Below are 14947 nucleotides of genomic sequence, written 5' to 3' on the forward strand. Positions count from 1 at the left end.
ACTTAAGGGTAAAGCTGATTTTGTTAAGATACTTGTACTGATATAACGTGCAATGCATTGCCTGAGTTAAGCCTAACAATGGATCCTATACTAATGCTACCAAATTTATTATTTAGAGGCATGTTTTTTAAGTTAATAATTCCAATTTTTTGTTCGCTGGCATCATGCATACTCCAAGAAAACCCCATTCTCTAACTTTGCTGTAAGATGCATTAGGATCAGCTCAGCCTCCTATGTAAATTAACATTTTCTCTTTTATTTTCCGAAGTTTTATACAATTCTATTACCAAAAAAAAAGCCAAACCAGAGATGCTTTATCTAATATGCATCTGGTCATATATGTCAAATGCCTAATTTATTTTCACTTATAACTGTCCATTTGTGGTGATATTCTTAAATAGTGTTTTTGCAAAGAGCTGTATCAAGAACGTACTAAGAATATCATATTAAGGAAGTTTTATAGTACTGGTTTTTGGGTTTTTTTTTTCCCCTAGAACCTTTAGTTTTAACCTTTGCCTAAGAGATATTTCAAGCTTGTTCATTGTTTCTCATTATTGGTACTGAATACAAAAGTCTTGAGAATGGTTCATCAAGATATTCACACTAGTGGTGGATGTCACAGTAATAGTTATTAGAGAGTAATCTTGAAAACTTACCTGCAGATTCTCATACATTTCAAGTATATTTTTCTTCAGCAAAGCTCTGTCATTTTGTTCTTGTTTCCTTTGTTCCAAAGCCAGCTCTCGAAGTTCCTTAAAATGCTTGATTTTTTCTGCTTTATGTATCTCTTGCTGTTGAATGATAAACTCATTTCTCAGCACAGGCTCTGACATTGTTTTTCTGAAGGAAATACAAAGATATTTGTCTTATTTCAAATACAGGTTTGGGTGGTGTATATTTTGCTTAACACCTATATGCATATATTTAGCTTATATACTGCAATGTCACCATCGTATAGTTAGACATGGTTAAGGAGTCACACTTCCTCTGCTTATATATATAACACTGATGCACAAGTACATTCCTGAGGCCAGGTCTTCTTATACTTGAATGCCTACTTTAAAAATATTCATAAAATCATGCTCATCTTTAAGCATATGAAAAACTCCTACATATGACCCTTATTTTTAATTTCAAGGAACGTATTTCCAGAAGATTTTGATATTATAATTCAGCATCAAGACAAATGTATTTTTATTTTTGTTTTTTGCCGTGGCATAATGGCAGCTAAGTGGATAATACATTTTTATAATTGACTTAAATGACTAGTGTAAAAGTCAAGGTGTTGAAGACAAATGAAATGCTTACAAGACTCAAGCCTGTGGAAATATTCTGCCATATTTTCTACTGTTTTAATGTTACTCACTTCAATATAACACCAGTTTCCCATTCAATTTAAGATTAAATTTGGAGATTTTTCATCATGGTCTAATGTCTTTTGAAAATCAATGAGCTGCATAAATGCCACATTGAATACAAACGAGCTTAAGCATGAACTAGTTCTACCGGCAGCACAGCAAACATGGTGCATACATATTAGCTAGGCAAGTTCACACCAACACAAGTAATAAAGAACACAGATTTTTTAATAAAGAATATAGTTAATATAATTATTTCAGGTATTAGCTATTATTATTAATTGAACTTCATTTGTCAAATATATTATTTGAATCTAGCATCACATCTTGGCAAACTTCATATGCACTTGCTTTCAAGATGACCACTGAAATCAATGTATTAGCCTGCATGTTCATTTTCTTCAAATTTTTATGTCACATACTCATTACATGCAGTGCAGTGATTCATCTCCTTTGTTCTGTGCTACGTTAAGGAAAGGACATAAATTATAAATGGATATAGGAAAGCTCAGATTTTAAAACACATCCATGCCAGGAAAACTAAAGCTGAAAACTGTATCTTGATGCCATCTACACTTCTGTGTTCACTAATGAGTGATTGTGTGTAAACAACATAAAGAGCAGATTAAACGTGGGCCAGGATTTTCACAGCAACTTTAACAAGCATATGACAGAACTGTAGCTCACATCAATGATATGTGAAGGATAAAGTCTAAATTCACATCTAGTATACTGCATCCAATTACAGACAGCATACAAGTGCATAAAATCTATTGCGTTTAGTAATGTCTACATATGAGAATCTTTAGCCAGTCTTTCATTTTAGTAGTTCACTGGGAGTTAATTGTTCTTGCTGCAGTTTACCTCATGTAGGGACTAAGGTCTATAGGCTCCCATTTGTTTTGCTGTATTTGTAAGCTTGAATCAGTATCTGCCTGTGATGTTTTCTTTCCTGTGGTAAGAGAATCTGCAACGGAACAGATTAAACTGGTTAATCGGTTATGACAGGAGGCTCCATCTAAATTATCACATCATTGTTTTTTTCTTTTCACACAGCAGAATACATTATTAAATGAGAATATGGGTTGGAGGGGATATAATATTTCTGCCTTTTTACTTTGAACAGTCATGACAGAATTAAAGATGCTGCAAAAACCCCACATATGCTAGCATGAAATTAATATATGTATTTTAGCTAAATCCACAGTACTTAAAAAGGTTTGTAAATCTAAGCAAGAATAACCAATTTCAAGTGTCTAGAGAATTTAAGAACAACTTCTAATCAGCAAGGAATTATTTTCTTTAAAAAAAACCCAAACAAAACAAAACCACAAAATAACCAAAACACACACACAAAAATCTGTTCAGTTCTGGTTGTAGTTTAAAAAAAAATTATATTCCTTTTGGGCAGAGATTTAGTTTAGGAAATACCAGTCTAAAGAAAAAAGGTCCCATGACAACTTAAAATTGTCATTCTGAAGCCTCAGAATTTCTTTAACCACGCAGACAGTAACCATGCTATGCTTTAACGTAGCATTCTCACAATAAGATAACACATCTGGTGCTAAGCATGTTGTTGTACTGTGATTATTCCAATGCTTCCTTCTTTCAGTTCATCTGGATATGCTGAAAATGCTTGTGAAATGTGATGAGATTTAATGATGACTGCAGTAGTTTGTTTCCATAAAAACTCTCTTTTACCCTACTTATAGTAGTAATCACTTGAAACATTTAAAAAATATTACTGCAATTTTCTCACAAAAAATAGGAAAAAATAGGAAAATGGTTTTTGAGCATTAAAAAAATTTACACTCTCTGTATTTACTGTCTATACTTAGACAAATATACCAGGCGCCTTTGCTGGTCTAGAAGGGTGGCATGGACTTTCAAAGTGCCTTAGACACTGCCCATCAGAAAAACATTCTCCAGAATGTAAGAATTCTCGAGAAGATACTGAATAACAAAGCACATTATTGCCTATTGCTGCACTTTATGGAACCAACCCAGAACAACTTCAAGTTAATGGGTACTTAGTTTAGAACAAAGCTCTTGGTAGATAACCATGAATTTTGAAGTCCTTACCCAGTAGCTTAGAGGAAATAGTACTTTTTCAAGTTCCTTTGGAATGCAAGAAGTAACTAACGACGTGTTTGTCTAAGGCCTAAGGTGAGGATGAGTTCTACTTTAAGTTCTGAAACATTTCCAGAAGGATTACTTACCTGACAGGCAAAACACTAATCCTAACAAGTTGTCTACTGGTCACAGGTTCTAGTTCCATGTACCGGAGCCATAACCAGATATTGTCACAATCAGACAGGGTACTATACTTTCCTTTTTGTGATGGTCTGCTGTCTGCATTATTCTCAGAAGAACAGAAACAACAAACAGCCATGCACCCTTGCACCCAGTTCAGATTTTCATCAGAGTCTAGTAATTGCCACAGAATACAAAAGAAGAGTCCATAGAAGTTGTAACCATTAAATAAAATTAGACAACACTTATGGAAACTGCCAGGAAGCTGATGCTACTCAATACGCACATTCTGACATCTTGTTTCCAGAGCACTGTCCATAAACAGTTTCCATGGGCCTTAACAATGAATATGCCCATTAGAAGTACTAGTGTCTTACTGACATAGTATTTCAGCTCCTAAGCAATTATTTAGTATTTCTACACCAATGACCACACTTGGAGTTGAGGGAGTAGGTATTTTCCAGTGAACTTCCAGAAGTCCCAGATTATTTTAGGGTTAGAATTCTAGTACAGAAGGACTGCCTAAAGTTTGCTTAGGGACAACTTGGCAGCCTCCAAGAGCTGTGAGGCTGTATCTGTGTCCAAAAATAGAACAAAGCAACAATTAAAACAAAGATAGAAAAGATAAGAGACTAACAATGCCATTATGCATTTGGACACCTTTTATTGGGGCTGTTCTGTCCATTTATTACCAGTATTTAATGCGGAAGTCTTTTCTAAAGAGCTGGACAGGACGAACATGATGAATTGAAGACATGCTTGACAGAAAGTTGTACCCTTACCTCTTTCTCCTGAACTAAGTGTTACACTGGCAGTCTCAGTCTCATCTGTCGGCTCCTCTGAATCTCTCACAGCAAACTTATTAATAAACCGCATGCGTTCCTGAAAAGCCTAGAGAACAAAGTTTTAATCCAGGTAAGAAAACTTCCACTGCATACTTTAAATCCTAAAGAATTTTCAAAAGTAGAAATCTGTAAGTGGTCAATAAGACAGTAAATCTTCAAATCCATTGCATGTGAGATATGATGCTACTTCATATTGCTGGTGAGTATATTTCATTGACCTATGAAAATATCAATTCTAACAACAGGAATACTATTAGTGAATCACTGGTGTGAGAAAAAGATACACATAAGAGGACCACATTTCATGTCAGAGTCATATTCAAGCCACCTCTCCAATAGATTACTTTTTTTTTTCTGAAATAATAACCTGTCAATATTAAACATCCAATTTTTCTAATAATATTTTGGAACATTTATTTGTTTAGTTTTAATGTGTTGTGCAGAGGAGAAATAAATTAGCATTAGTACTTAAAGTTCATCTTTAATTTCTATTAAGCGTGTCATGCGTATATGAATAAGAACTCCTAAGTAAAGCTTTGTGAGATGGTAGTTCAGTAAAATGAAAAGTAGGGAGTACACTTTGAATGCTTCATGCCAGTCAATGCATACTTAATTTAGTACACATCCCATATGAGGAAAAGATGCTGTCAATAACAAACCTAACACCAGAATGCAGTATGCAACTCTGCCTGGGGCTGGAATCAGAAAAGATGTTATGGTTCCCATTGAATTAGTCCTGAGGAGTTGAATACTTATAATCAAGACCTTCATATAGTGGAATACTGAAAAATCACTGATCTCTGGGCAGTTTAAAATATTTTTTGGATTTAATAAAAAACCCCAACAAGCTACTACCCCCCCACCCAAAAAAACAAAACAAAACCAAACCCAACAAAAACAACAAGGAAAAAAAACCAACCCGGCCCCCCCCAGCACCACCCCCCAAAAAGCTGAACGTATGGTCAGAAAACATTCACCAATAGCACCTTCTTAGGGAAATACCATTTCCTCCTAGGAGCTCCTGAATTAGTATTGCTTCTCCAAAACAGTGAATTCATACAGAGCAGCCTGTGCAGACTCATGAGTAACCTGCAACCCAGAATGAATTTAGGAATCCTGGCTGCAGGGACAGTTTGAGTGATGATACGGCCAGATGTCAGTTCTTCAAGAGAAATCTTTTTGGCATGTTTGTAACAGTGTATTTCATGAATCTGTTCATGCTAAACATTAAACACTTCACAAGTAGCAGCTCTGCAATTGTGTAAAGGTAATGGGCTTTCTAAGGAGAAACTTTGTTTTGTAAAGTAGAATCCAAAGTCTCAGTGATCTACAGAAGTCTAAAGTAGGTGGTCTGGATTCCTGCATAGAATTCATGCACATAATCACTTTCGATTCTTTAAACTGTGTAAAATTTCCTGTCTTCCACAGAGTGGTGAAGAGGACAGCCATATGAAGTCAGGTCTCTGTTGTGGCAGCTGCTCTACCATCACAGCAGCTCCTGGAACTTGTGAAGAAACATCACTACAAAGACTGCACTCTGATATTACCTTGATAGCTCTTCCTGGCTCTGCAGACTCCCATGCTTGTTTCATGGCTTTAATCTCATCTGCTCGCTGTGTGTCTTTCTTCACCTCCAGAATGTCTGCCTCTCTCTGTTCACTAACTAGACGTAATGTCCAGTATGGTTTGTTTGAAGCAGCTTGCTGGCAGTGAAGTATCATAAACATAATATATTCATTAGTATACATCTACCACCACTATTTAAGATGAAGGTATGTTTCTGTATCCTGGTAATTTTCCTAACTGATACACATTTTCCATTGATAGACTTTGAAACGAATTACTACACAACCAGTGGTTGACAAAGGAAGGTTACTTGGCAATGTCTAGAAGCAATTTGAGGTATTTTGTTTACATGCTTCCCTCCACCCTTTTGCAGCATGCTCCACACTTCCAGTTCTTCTGAATAGTCTATCTGAACAAAAATATTTTGCAGTGATTTTTCATGCAATTGTCTTACCTTCCTGCCTTTTTTCCTTTTCTCCCCTTCTTTCCATTCCTTCCTTCTGTAAGCTTTTTACTATAAGTCTTACTACATTTAACTAGGCTTTTTGTCTAGAAGTACATCTCACTGTCTTATGACGCATGAGGATTTTTCCCAATCACTTCCCAAAATCTCTAAATCACCTTAACACATAGCTTCTCCATAACTGCGGAGTACAAATAGTGCCTGAAATCTAGGAGACTATTCTGCTGTTTGATGAACGAGACATTGTGCTGCATATATTTCTGGAAGCTCTACCATCTGCAGACGCTTTAAGTCTAAGATTTAGAAGTAAAGACAGGAGTTCAGCTTTTATTTGAGACTACAGGTGAGCATCTTCTTAATCTGTAAGCAGTCCCATCTCTAAACTTGCATCTGTTTTAGAAGCAGCCTGAAGAACTCCCAAGAACCAACATCCCAGAACCCCTAGCAGACCCCATAGTTGGAGCTGAAATCTGGCACAGCCTCAATCTGCGTTGCATTTCTGTGGCCAACAATCTCAACCGCAGCCACTCAGACTGCTCAGAAAGAAGGGTTATGGCACTGTTCTGGAACTCTACATAGTTAGGTGTGGATATGAATCACAGGGAAGTTTGCTGAGCAGCAGGTTTAGTCACCAAAACAATTCAGTAGGGATTTCTTATGAAAAACTCCATGGAGATGCCCTCCCCTTGAACTACCTGCCATGAGGCAGCAAAATTCATGGCAAAAGCAATACCATTAAATGAGGAGCTATCGGTTTCTTCTTTGCCTTCCATTAATCTGTTCGCAATCCATAAAGTCAGTTATTCCTTTTAAGACATACAGGCTGCAGTAGCCTTTCAGTCAAGCACAGAACACTCATGTTATCCCACCACAGATGAGAAGAATTTGCAAGTAGGTAACAATTTTTCTAATGCTGTATATCTTTAAGCTAATGACAACTGTGACGTACGAGATGGGAACTGACTGTAGTGGAAAGACCTATTTCATCTCCCGGGGAACCCATGCAAACTGCTACAGTGAGGGACCAATGGGACATGAATATGGTGAACTAATGGAATTTAATAAACCTTCAGCAGAGACTGAAATTAGGTCAACAAAAAGAACAATTAAGAGCTGCTTTATATACAAACAAAGAAATGAGCAATTACATCTCTAAACACAGGATGCATGTCTTTTACATGTGTAGTTCAACCTCAGGTGTAAAGCTAAAAAGGTGGCAAAGCAGGGCATAGAGAAATGAAAGGGGATACGCTAGAAGTGCTAGTAATACTGATCTGCAGAACTGAAAAGATCTTTACGCTTGGTACAATGATGGCACATTCAACAAATGCAATTTTTGGTTTTGTTCTCACCTGAGATTCAGGTGGAGATACAACAGATAGAACTGATCCTTTTCTTTCTTTATTGGATTTCTCTTTTTCTGTCTTCTCAGGTGCTTTATCTTTTGTTTTTCTGGTTGTTTTATGAAAACTTGCAGACTTATGTACTTCAGAAAGATTGAGCGTTAGAGGAAAGCTATGCTCCCCATGCTTTTCCCCATGTACTATTCAGACGTGGTTATGATGTATGATGAATTAGAGGATCCATTGTCATCCATAAATATATTTCCCCATATAATATCCAGGGTGGAGTAACAGCACAAAACAACCATACAGAAAGACAAAGAGAAGTCAGTTAATTAGTTGACACTTTGAAGTACTACACTAACATTTATTGCGGGACCAAGAAAGAATGTGGGTACAAAATAACTTAAAAACAGACTTGCAAGGTGGATATATTGTGACAGCTTTATCTGTCCTAAACAGCACTTTACCCAGGGCTTAAATATGAATTTGCCATGGTCCCTGTGCACCTGTTACTGCATTGTTGCCTTGTGCATGGGTCAGTCCAAAGATGGCAATGTACAGAATCACAGTCTGACTCTTACTTTTTTAATATAGTCTCATACAATCTCTGTCAGTGTTATGCACTAGGCTGGTCAAAAGCACAAAATAGGTAAAAGTTACTGTTCTTACTATCTTATATCCTTATAAGTCTGAAAGTGTGAAGAGCAGAACGTAAGGTATGCCCCACCAAAAATGTGAGGAAGTTAAGACAAAGAATCATATTTGAGATTTGATGAATATTTAAGAAATTAAAAATTGTCATTCTCTGAACTATCTGAGAACATTTTGGATTAATTATTTTATGCTGTATGTATTCCATATGTCTGAATGAAAGACACTAAGAATTGACATTTGTAACACTTATTCTGCACTGTCTTAGCTGGGCAGAGTTGTTAACAAGACTTGTTGCATATAATACTCTTGTTAAATAAATAAATAAGCAAGTAAATAAATAAATAAATGAAGCAAGCCCATAATAGTGTATAGCTTTAACAGCGTAAGGAACATGTCAATTGAAACAACCTAGAAGGAACCCACAACACCGAGAAAGGTTAAAGATCTGAATTTGAAATCTCTGTTTCCCTCCAACTTCATACTGCTTGAAACATTAAACAAATGTTGAAAACCTAGATTTAGTCAGTACAATAAACTAGGGGATTTCTCTTATGAAAAAGAGGAAATAAGTGGCTGTTTTACAATTTGACAATAATAACAAGATACTTTCACTTAATGCTATGCTTTTCTAATTTCTTTCCACTGAAGACTGTGCTGCATGATTAATGAGCTTTGGACCAGATCTGCAATGTCATGGCTGAAGTTGTATGGATATATAAAATTGTAAATATTAAATATATCAAAACATATTCATAATATACATATAACTACACACACAAATCTGATATAAAAGTGTATTACATCATACATTATACATGTGTTTATATATATGAACTGCATTATTCCTCCTGATGCTACTTAAATAATGTACAATGTCACTGAAGTGCTACGCTTAAGTTGATTCTATGCTATCAAAGCATACATTAAAGAAAAAGCAATAATTGAAGAGGTCTCCACAAATATTGAAGATACTAAAAGAACGCCAGAGGAAATGCAAATAAGTTATAATATCATTACATAAATGGTTTTCCATTTAATTTCACATTATCATAACACATTAGCACCATAACTCAGGCTAGTGTACATGCATTATTTAGTGAATTATTAATTTTTAAAGATAAATTATTTACTGTTTAGAGAAACACTCAAGAGACATTCAGTGTTATTAGCTAAATGGTATCAGTCAAAGACTTTCTATGTTATAGGATACCACAAGCTTTGTCTGGTTTCTATAAATATTCTACAATTCTGAATTTTAACATTTTGATCCTCTGGACTTATTAATACACTGAGAACTAGTAAATAACAAACAAGCAAATGAAATGACAGGGCTAACATGAGGTACCCTGCTTTAACTCCAGAGGTCCTGCACCTGGGTCAGAACAATCCCAAGCACAACTACAGGCTAGGAGGAGACTGTATTGACAGCAGGACAATTAGGAGAAGGACATGGAGGTGTTGGTTGACGAAACACTCAACATGACCCAGCAGTGTGTGCTTGCAGCCCAGAAAGTATGCAGGGCTGCATCAAAAGGACTATGACCAGCCATTCTCCCCCTCTACTCCCCCTGGACTAGTCTGTTCAGCTCTGGGATCCCCAAAATAAGAAGGATGTGGACCTGTTGGAGCGAGTTCAGACGAGGGCCACAAAGATGATCAGAGGGCTGGAGCATCTCTCCTACAAAGACAGGCTGAAAGAGTTGGGCTTGTTCAGCCTGGTTAAGAGAAGGCTCCAAGGGAGACCTTATAGCAGCCTTTAAGTACCCAAAGGGTGCCTTCAAGATATCTGGAAAGGGACTTTTTACAAGGACATGTATGGATAAGACAAGGGGGAATGGCTTTAAGCTGACAGGGGATATTTAGATTAGACTCTTCACTGTGAGGGTGGTGAGACACTGGAAAAGGTTGCCCAGAGAAGTTGTGGACACCCCATCCCTGGAAGTGTTTAAGTCCAGTCTGAATGGGGCTTTGAGCAACCCAGTCTAGTGGAAGATGTCCCTGCCCATGGCAGCGGGGCTGGAACTAGAGGATCTTTTAAGGTCCCTTCCAACCCAAACTATTCTGTGATTTATGATTCCATGATATGAAGGCTTAGGGCACAATTCAGCTCCTTTAGCTAAAAGTTTGCTGCACTGCACAGGCTCCCCCAGCCCTCCTCCCTCCCTCAGCAGAGCAGACAGTCTCCCCAGTTTTGGGACCATCCCCCAGATATTCCTGGAGGGGCACTGGCTGCAGGCTGGCACTTTATCATGCAGCCCATAATATAGTTGACTCTGAGGGAGATGTGAATAGTTCCTCAGGCCTTTTCCAACAACAAAGTCAGGCAACTGCCTTGTATGGGATGTGATAAGAAGAAAGGCAGGGAGCTGATACAGAAAGTAAAAGGCCATTCCAGTGCACAGCTTACGCATCAATCATCACAAACTCTCAGTGGCAATCACGGTATATCTATGGTACCAAGAAAAGCTTGGGTATCACACCAGTTGACAGTGATGATAAACAGCTGGTATCAACTCTGAAAATTAGCTTCTCTACCATTTTCTATTATTTACTCAGAGATTCACTTAGTCTAATGCTGGAAGAGGCCACAGTGATCATCCAGTCTGATGTCCTGTGCATGACAAGCTGAATAATTACATTAAATGATTTCTATCTTAAATTTATAACTTCAGATTACAGATTCTGATACCACAATTCTCCTTTTCTTTTTTTTTCTTTCAGGCAAGAGAGACAGCTACCTCAGATTTATGAAACTCAGATTACTGAGAATGTATGTTATTCATACGTAAAATACAGAAGAGTCTTCTGAAGTTTTCTTTGAGAAGGTATTATGCTCCCACTATTTGAAATAGGCTCTGAGCATTTAGTGGGATTACCCAGTAGATGGCAGAAATTACTCCTACTTGTCCCATGAAAGACTCAGATTTGGTTAAGAAACAATCGATTAAGAAATTCAGATGTTGCTTTTCCTGTCTCTGACTGGACCTTCAGAAAGATTCTCAACAGATTGCAACATCAAGAATCTTTCCAACACTGGGATCATCCAGACATTAAGGTTGCATAAAAATACACCAGCAGAGGAGCAAACTACCACTGTGGTTGCAGTAGTAGAGTGGGGGTTTACAGCATGGCTTCAGGGTCTACAGATCTGTAAACTCTAGCACCATCAAGTACCCTCAGTGACCTACTTTTTGACTGAACACCAGGCAAGTGATGAATCACCACAGACAAGCAAGGTGGGAAAGAGAGAGGGAGCACTAAATACCCTGTGAAATTCTGCCCTTGGCATGAGCTGAATACCCTGTGAAATCCTTCCATTGGCATGACCCAGCAAGTTCTCCTGTGGGAAAAGAAAACCTGTGGGAGAAACGTTCTCAGCTCTGGAGTTAAAAAAAAAAAAAAAAAAAAAAAAGGAATATCCCAAAGGATATTACCAAGGATATTACCTCTACCTTTTCAAACCTGCCTCTGCTACCTGAGTTGGGCACCCTGGCTCTCCCTGCTCTCCCAGTTGGATAAACAGCCTTCTCCCATCAACACCTAATACTCTTGAGTTAGCTGAAGGCAACATATAAAGCATATGCTGCAGACAGCATTCAGCACACACTGATAATTCAATTTTGTGTTGTGACAGTTGCACAATAAAACTTCTGATCTTACTACAAGAAAAGTAAAACCAAAGAACCCCAAAAGGCAATAGCTGAAAGTCATATATACAAAACAAATCTTAAAATAATTTTAAATAATTTTGTTCACATATTCAACCAACTTAAAATGCTGTTAGCAGTTGCAAGATTGCCTGCTATTTTTTCCACTTTCAAACAAGAATTATGATCCAGGCCTCCAGGTTTTTCTAACTATTTTTCCATTGAAGTCCTGCCCCATTAACAGATCCCAATGGGGGGGGGGGAGAAAATAATAAATACTATATAAATAATAAAATATCTGGCACTTTCTAATTACTGTGTACTTGGGTTTTCCTGCTTAATGCCTTTTTAATGTTTTGTTTGTGCAATGTCTCTTTAATAAAACATTTAATGAGATTTCATATATAATAAATATGACTAAATATTAGTCATGAAATAACATTTGCTAACACGGTTCTTTTTAAAATTATTGCCAAACTGCACTATTAGGGATTTTGAAGAAATAAAACCCCCTAAACATCCACACATACAAAATTATCGTAGCATCTGTATGCCAGGGAGCTTACTTTCTTCAAAAATGCTCTTAATAAATATTTTTAATATCGGCGAATATTGACAGAATAGTATTATGGATCTTCATTTAAATGGGGACTAGTTTAAGACTTTAGTAAAGCTAATACAAAGCTGAAATACTCTTTTCCCACGATAAATTAGCTTTAATGCAAAACTAACTCCAGATGGCACTGTTGTCTTACATGAAAAAGTGATAACTGACATGCTGAAAATTTGTTGCAGGAATTTTCCACCTGGCTTATTGCAGCTTTCTTAAAAATCACACGGTGAGAGGATGCCTTTTTGGTTACACAGCAACACTGCTATTATGTGAATTGTGTGTTTGACAGCTGGTGTTGGCAGCTTTAAATGATAAAGCTCAGTTTTCAAATTGCTTTAATCTAGTTCACAATCAGAAAAAAGATTTAAAGATTCAAAGTTAAGAAAATTTAAGGGTATTAAGAAGTGTATATATATATAGAAGGAGGACAATGCAAATAATTTATCCTTATTTCATATTTGAAAAATTGTTTTATAAACTTTAATATTAATGATACAGGTAATTTAATGAATAGCAGAAAGTAGCATTTTAGGTTCTGCAGGAAACCTAGGTGTGAGAGCACAGGGGAATTAGCTGCATGTGCGCATGTGTGTGTGGTAAGTCTGCACCAGCAGCTGGAATAGGGCTGCAGCCTCATGAGCTGGTATGGGATCCAGGAGCCAGCTACTGTCAGGCTAGGTGTTTAAGTCCAGATGATGGAAGGATCCACCTTATCTACACACACATACACGTATATATACATATATATATATATAACCTCTCTAGTGGACTTCCATTCTGTTGAGCCAGAGAAGGAAGCAGGATGAGACCACTGGCACTGTCTGTGTTTGTGTGTGTGCTCTAGGTGTCTTTCTGTGACCCATGTGGCTGGCAATGTATGTATGTATGTATCCTGTGTGCATGTGCCTGCTGGGACTACACCTCCAGCATCACTCGTGGTTGGACGCTGAGTGGCAGCAGACTCACCTTTCTTAAGCTGTTTGACACAGCATGATAAATTTTTCTCTAACATAATTAAAATCTAGATCATAAGGAGAAACAAATATGAGATATTTATCTAATTTCTAGGATACTGACTAGTATTCTAACTGCTTTTAATGTGTGTTGGTCTGAGGGGGTTTTTTTTGTTTTGTTTTGTTTGTTTGTGTTTAGTGGGGGTTGTTTTGTTTTTTTTTTCCCTATCCCTTAATGAGAAATGCCAAGAGAATCTATTAAAAAAAGAAAAGGTTCTTTAATTCCTCTGTCCCCTTCCTGGCTTGAATACACAGCCTGTCCTTAGGGCCTTTCCTAGTCTTGCCTCCTTCCTAAGCTCTTCTCCTAGTAGTACAGAAGTAATACATATCCTAAAACAGGCCTTTTTTTTTTTGACTCTTGTCAGTGCATTTTCTGAAATTATCAGCAGGCGTGTTTCTCTAGTTTCAGGAGAAACTTCTGTGTTTGGATGTACTTTGTCAAGGTGCTGTGTTTTTATATTACACTTCATCAGTCTCTGATTGTAGAAGCAGTCATACTTCTGTAGCTGTTCTAGATCCCTACTTAAAGTTGAGCCCTAAGAAACTCAGGTGAGTTTTGCAGCAAATTCTTTGATTTCCTTATAATTTGTGAACTGAAGATATAGAATTATGCAATCAAACTTCATTTCTATGAACCAAAGAATGAACAGCTTTGTTGCTTAATTATTTCCATCAAGTAGTGAATAAAAGAAAAAAACCATATGGTTGTGGCTTGTAGAAATACAAATTTTAAATCAGTAACATGATGTGTTTGACTAAATACATACATTGACCTACCTTTGCTTTCAGCTTTCTCCATTTCTTTCAGTTCCTGAACAAATAGAGACTGACTCTCTTTAAGTGGCCAACTATTATACAGCACCAGTGCTTGTATGATATACTTGTGAGACTGTGAAAGAAAATGCATTATGTTAACACACTGAAGACTTAACAATTATAGTAAGCATTCAAAAGTTCTGTAGGTTAGTAACCTATCAGCTATTGAGTTCAGCAAATAAAACACATAATTAATTTACAAGCTTGCACATTACAGTATTCACAAGAAGCTTAATAAAATTAGCGTTAATTCCACAGATTTTAATTTAATTCCTGTGAAATGAAACAATTACTCATGTGTTTATCAAGTGAAACTAAACTGGGCTATACAGCCTCAAGCTGCACTGGGGAGATTTAGACTGGATATTAGGAA

At 36.9% G+C, this 14947-nt stretch overlaps 1 protein-coding gene across 1 annotated transcript in view; it reads right to left on the reverse strand.

Annotated features, from left to right (window-relative positions):
• Positions 1 to 14947, reverse strand: part of ADGB (androglobin) — a gene marked incomplete at both ends in the record, with an annotated part of 48221 nt that overhangs the window by 1193 nt on the left and 32081 nt on the right. Inside the window, 6 exons of the mRNA XM_010018442.1 lie at positions 657 to 840; positions 2223 to 2325; positions 4388 to 4502; positions 6004 to 6159; positions 7838 to 8028; positions 14536 to 14647. Of these exons, the coding sequence (XP_010016744.1) occupies positions 657 to 840; positions 2223 to 2325; positions 4388 to 4502; positions 6004 to 6159; positions 7838 to 8028; positions 14536 to 14647 (861 nt within the window). The remainder of the gene's footprint in view (positions 1 to 656; positions 841 to 2222; positions 2326 to 4387; positions 4503 to 6003; positions 6160 to 7837; positions 8029 to 14535; positions 14648 to 14947) is intronic.

The sequence above is a fragment of the Nestor notabilis genome, unplaced genomic scaffold (genome assembly GCF_000696875.1).
Source record: "Nestor notabilis isolate BGI_N333 unplaced genomic scaffold, ASM69687v1 scaffold577, whole genome shotgun sequence".
In the NCBI taxonomy this organism is placed as follows: domain Eukaryota; kingdom Metazoa; phylum Chordata; class Aves; order Psittaciformes; family Psittacidae; genus Nestor; species Nestor notabilis.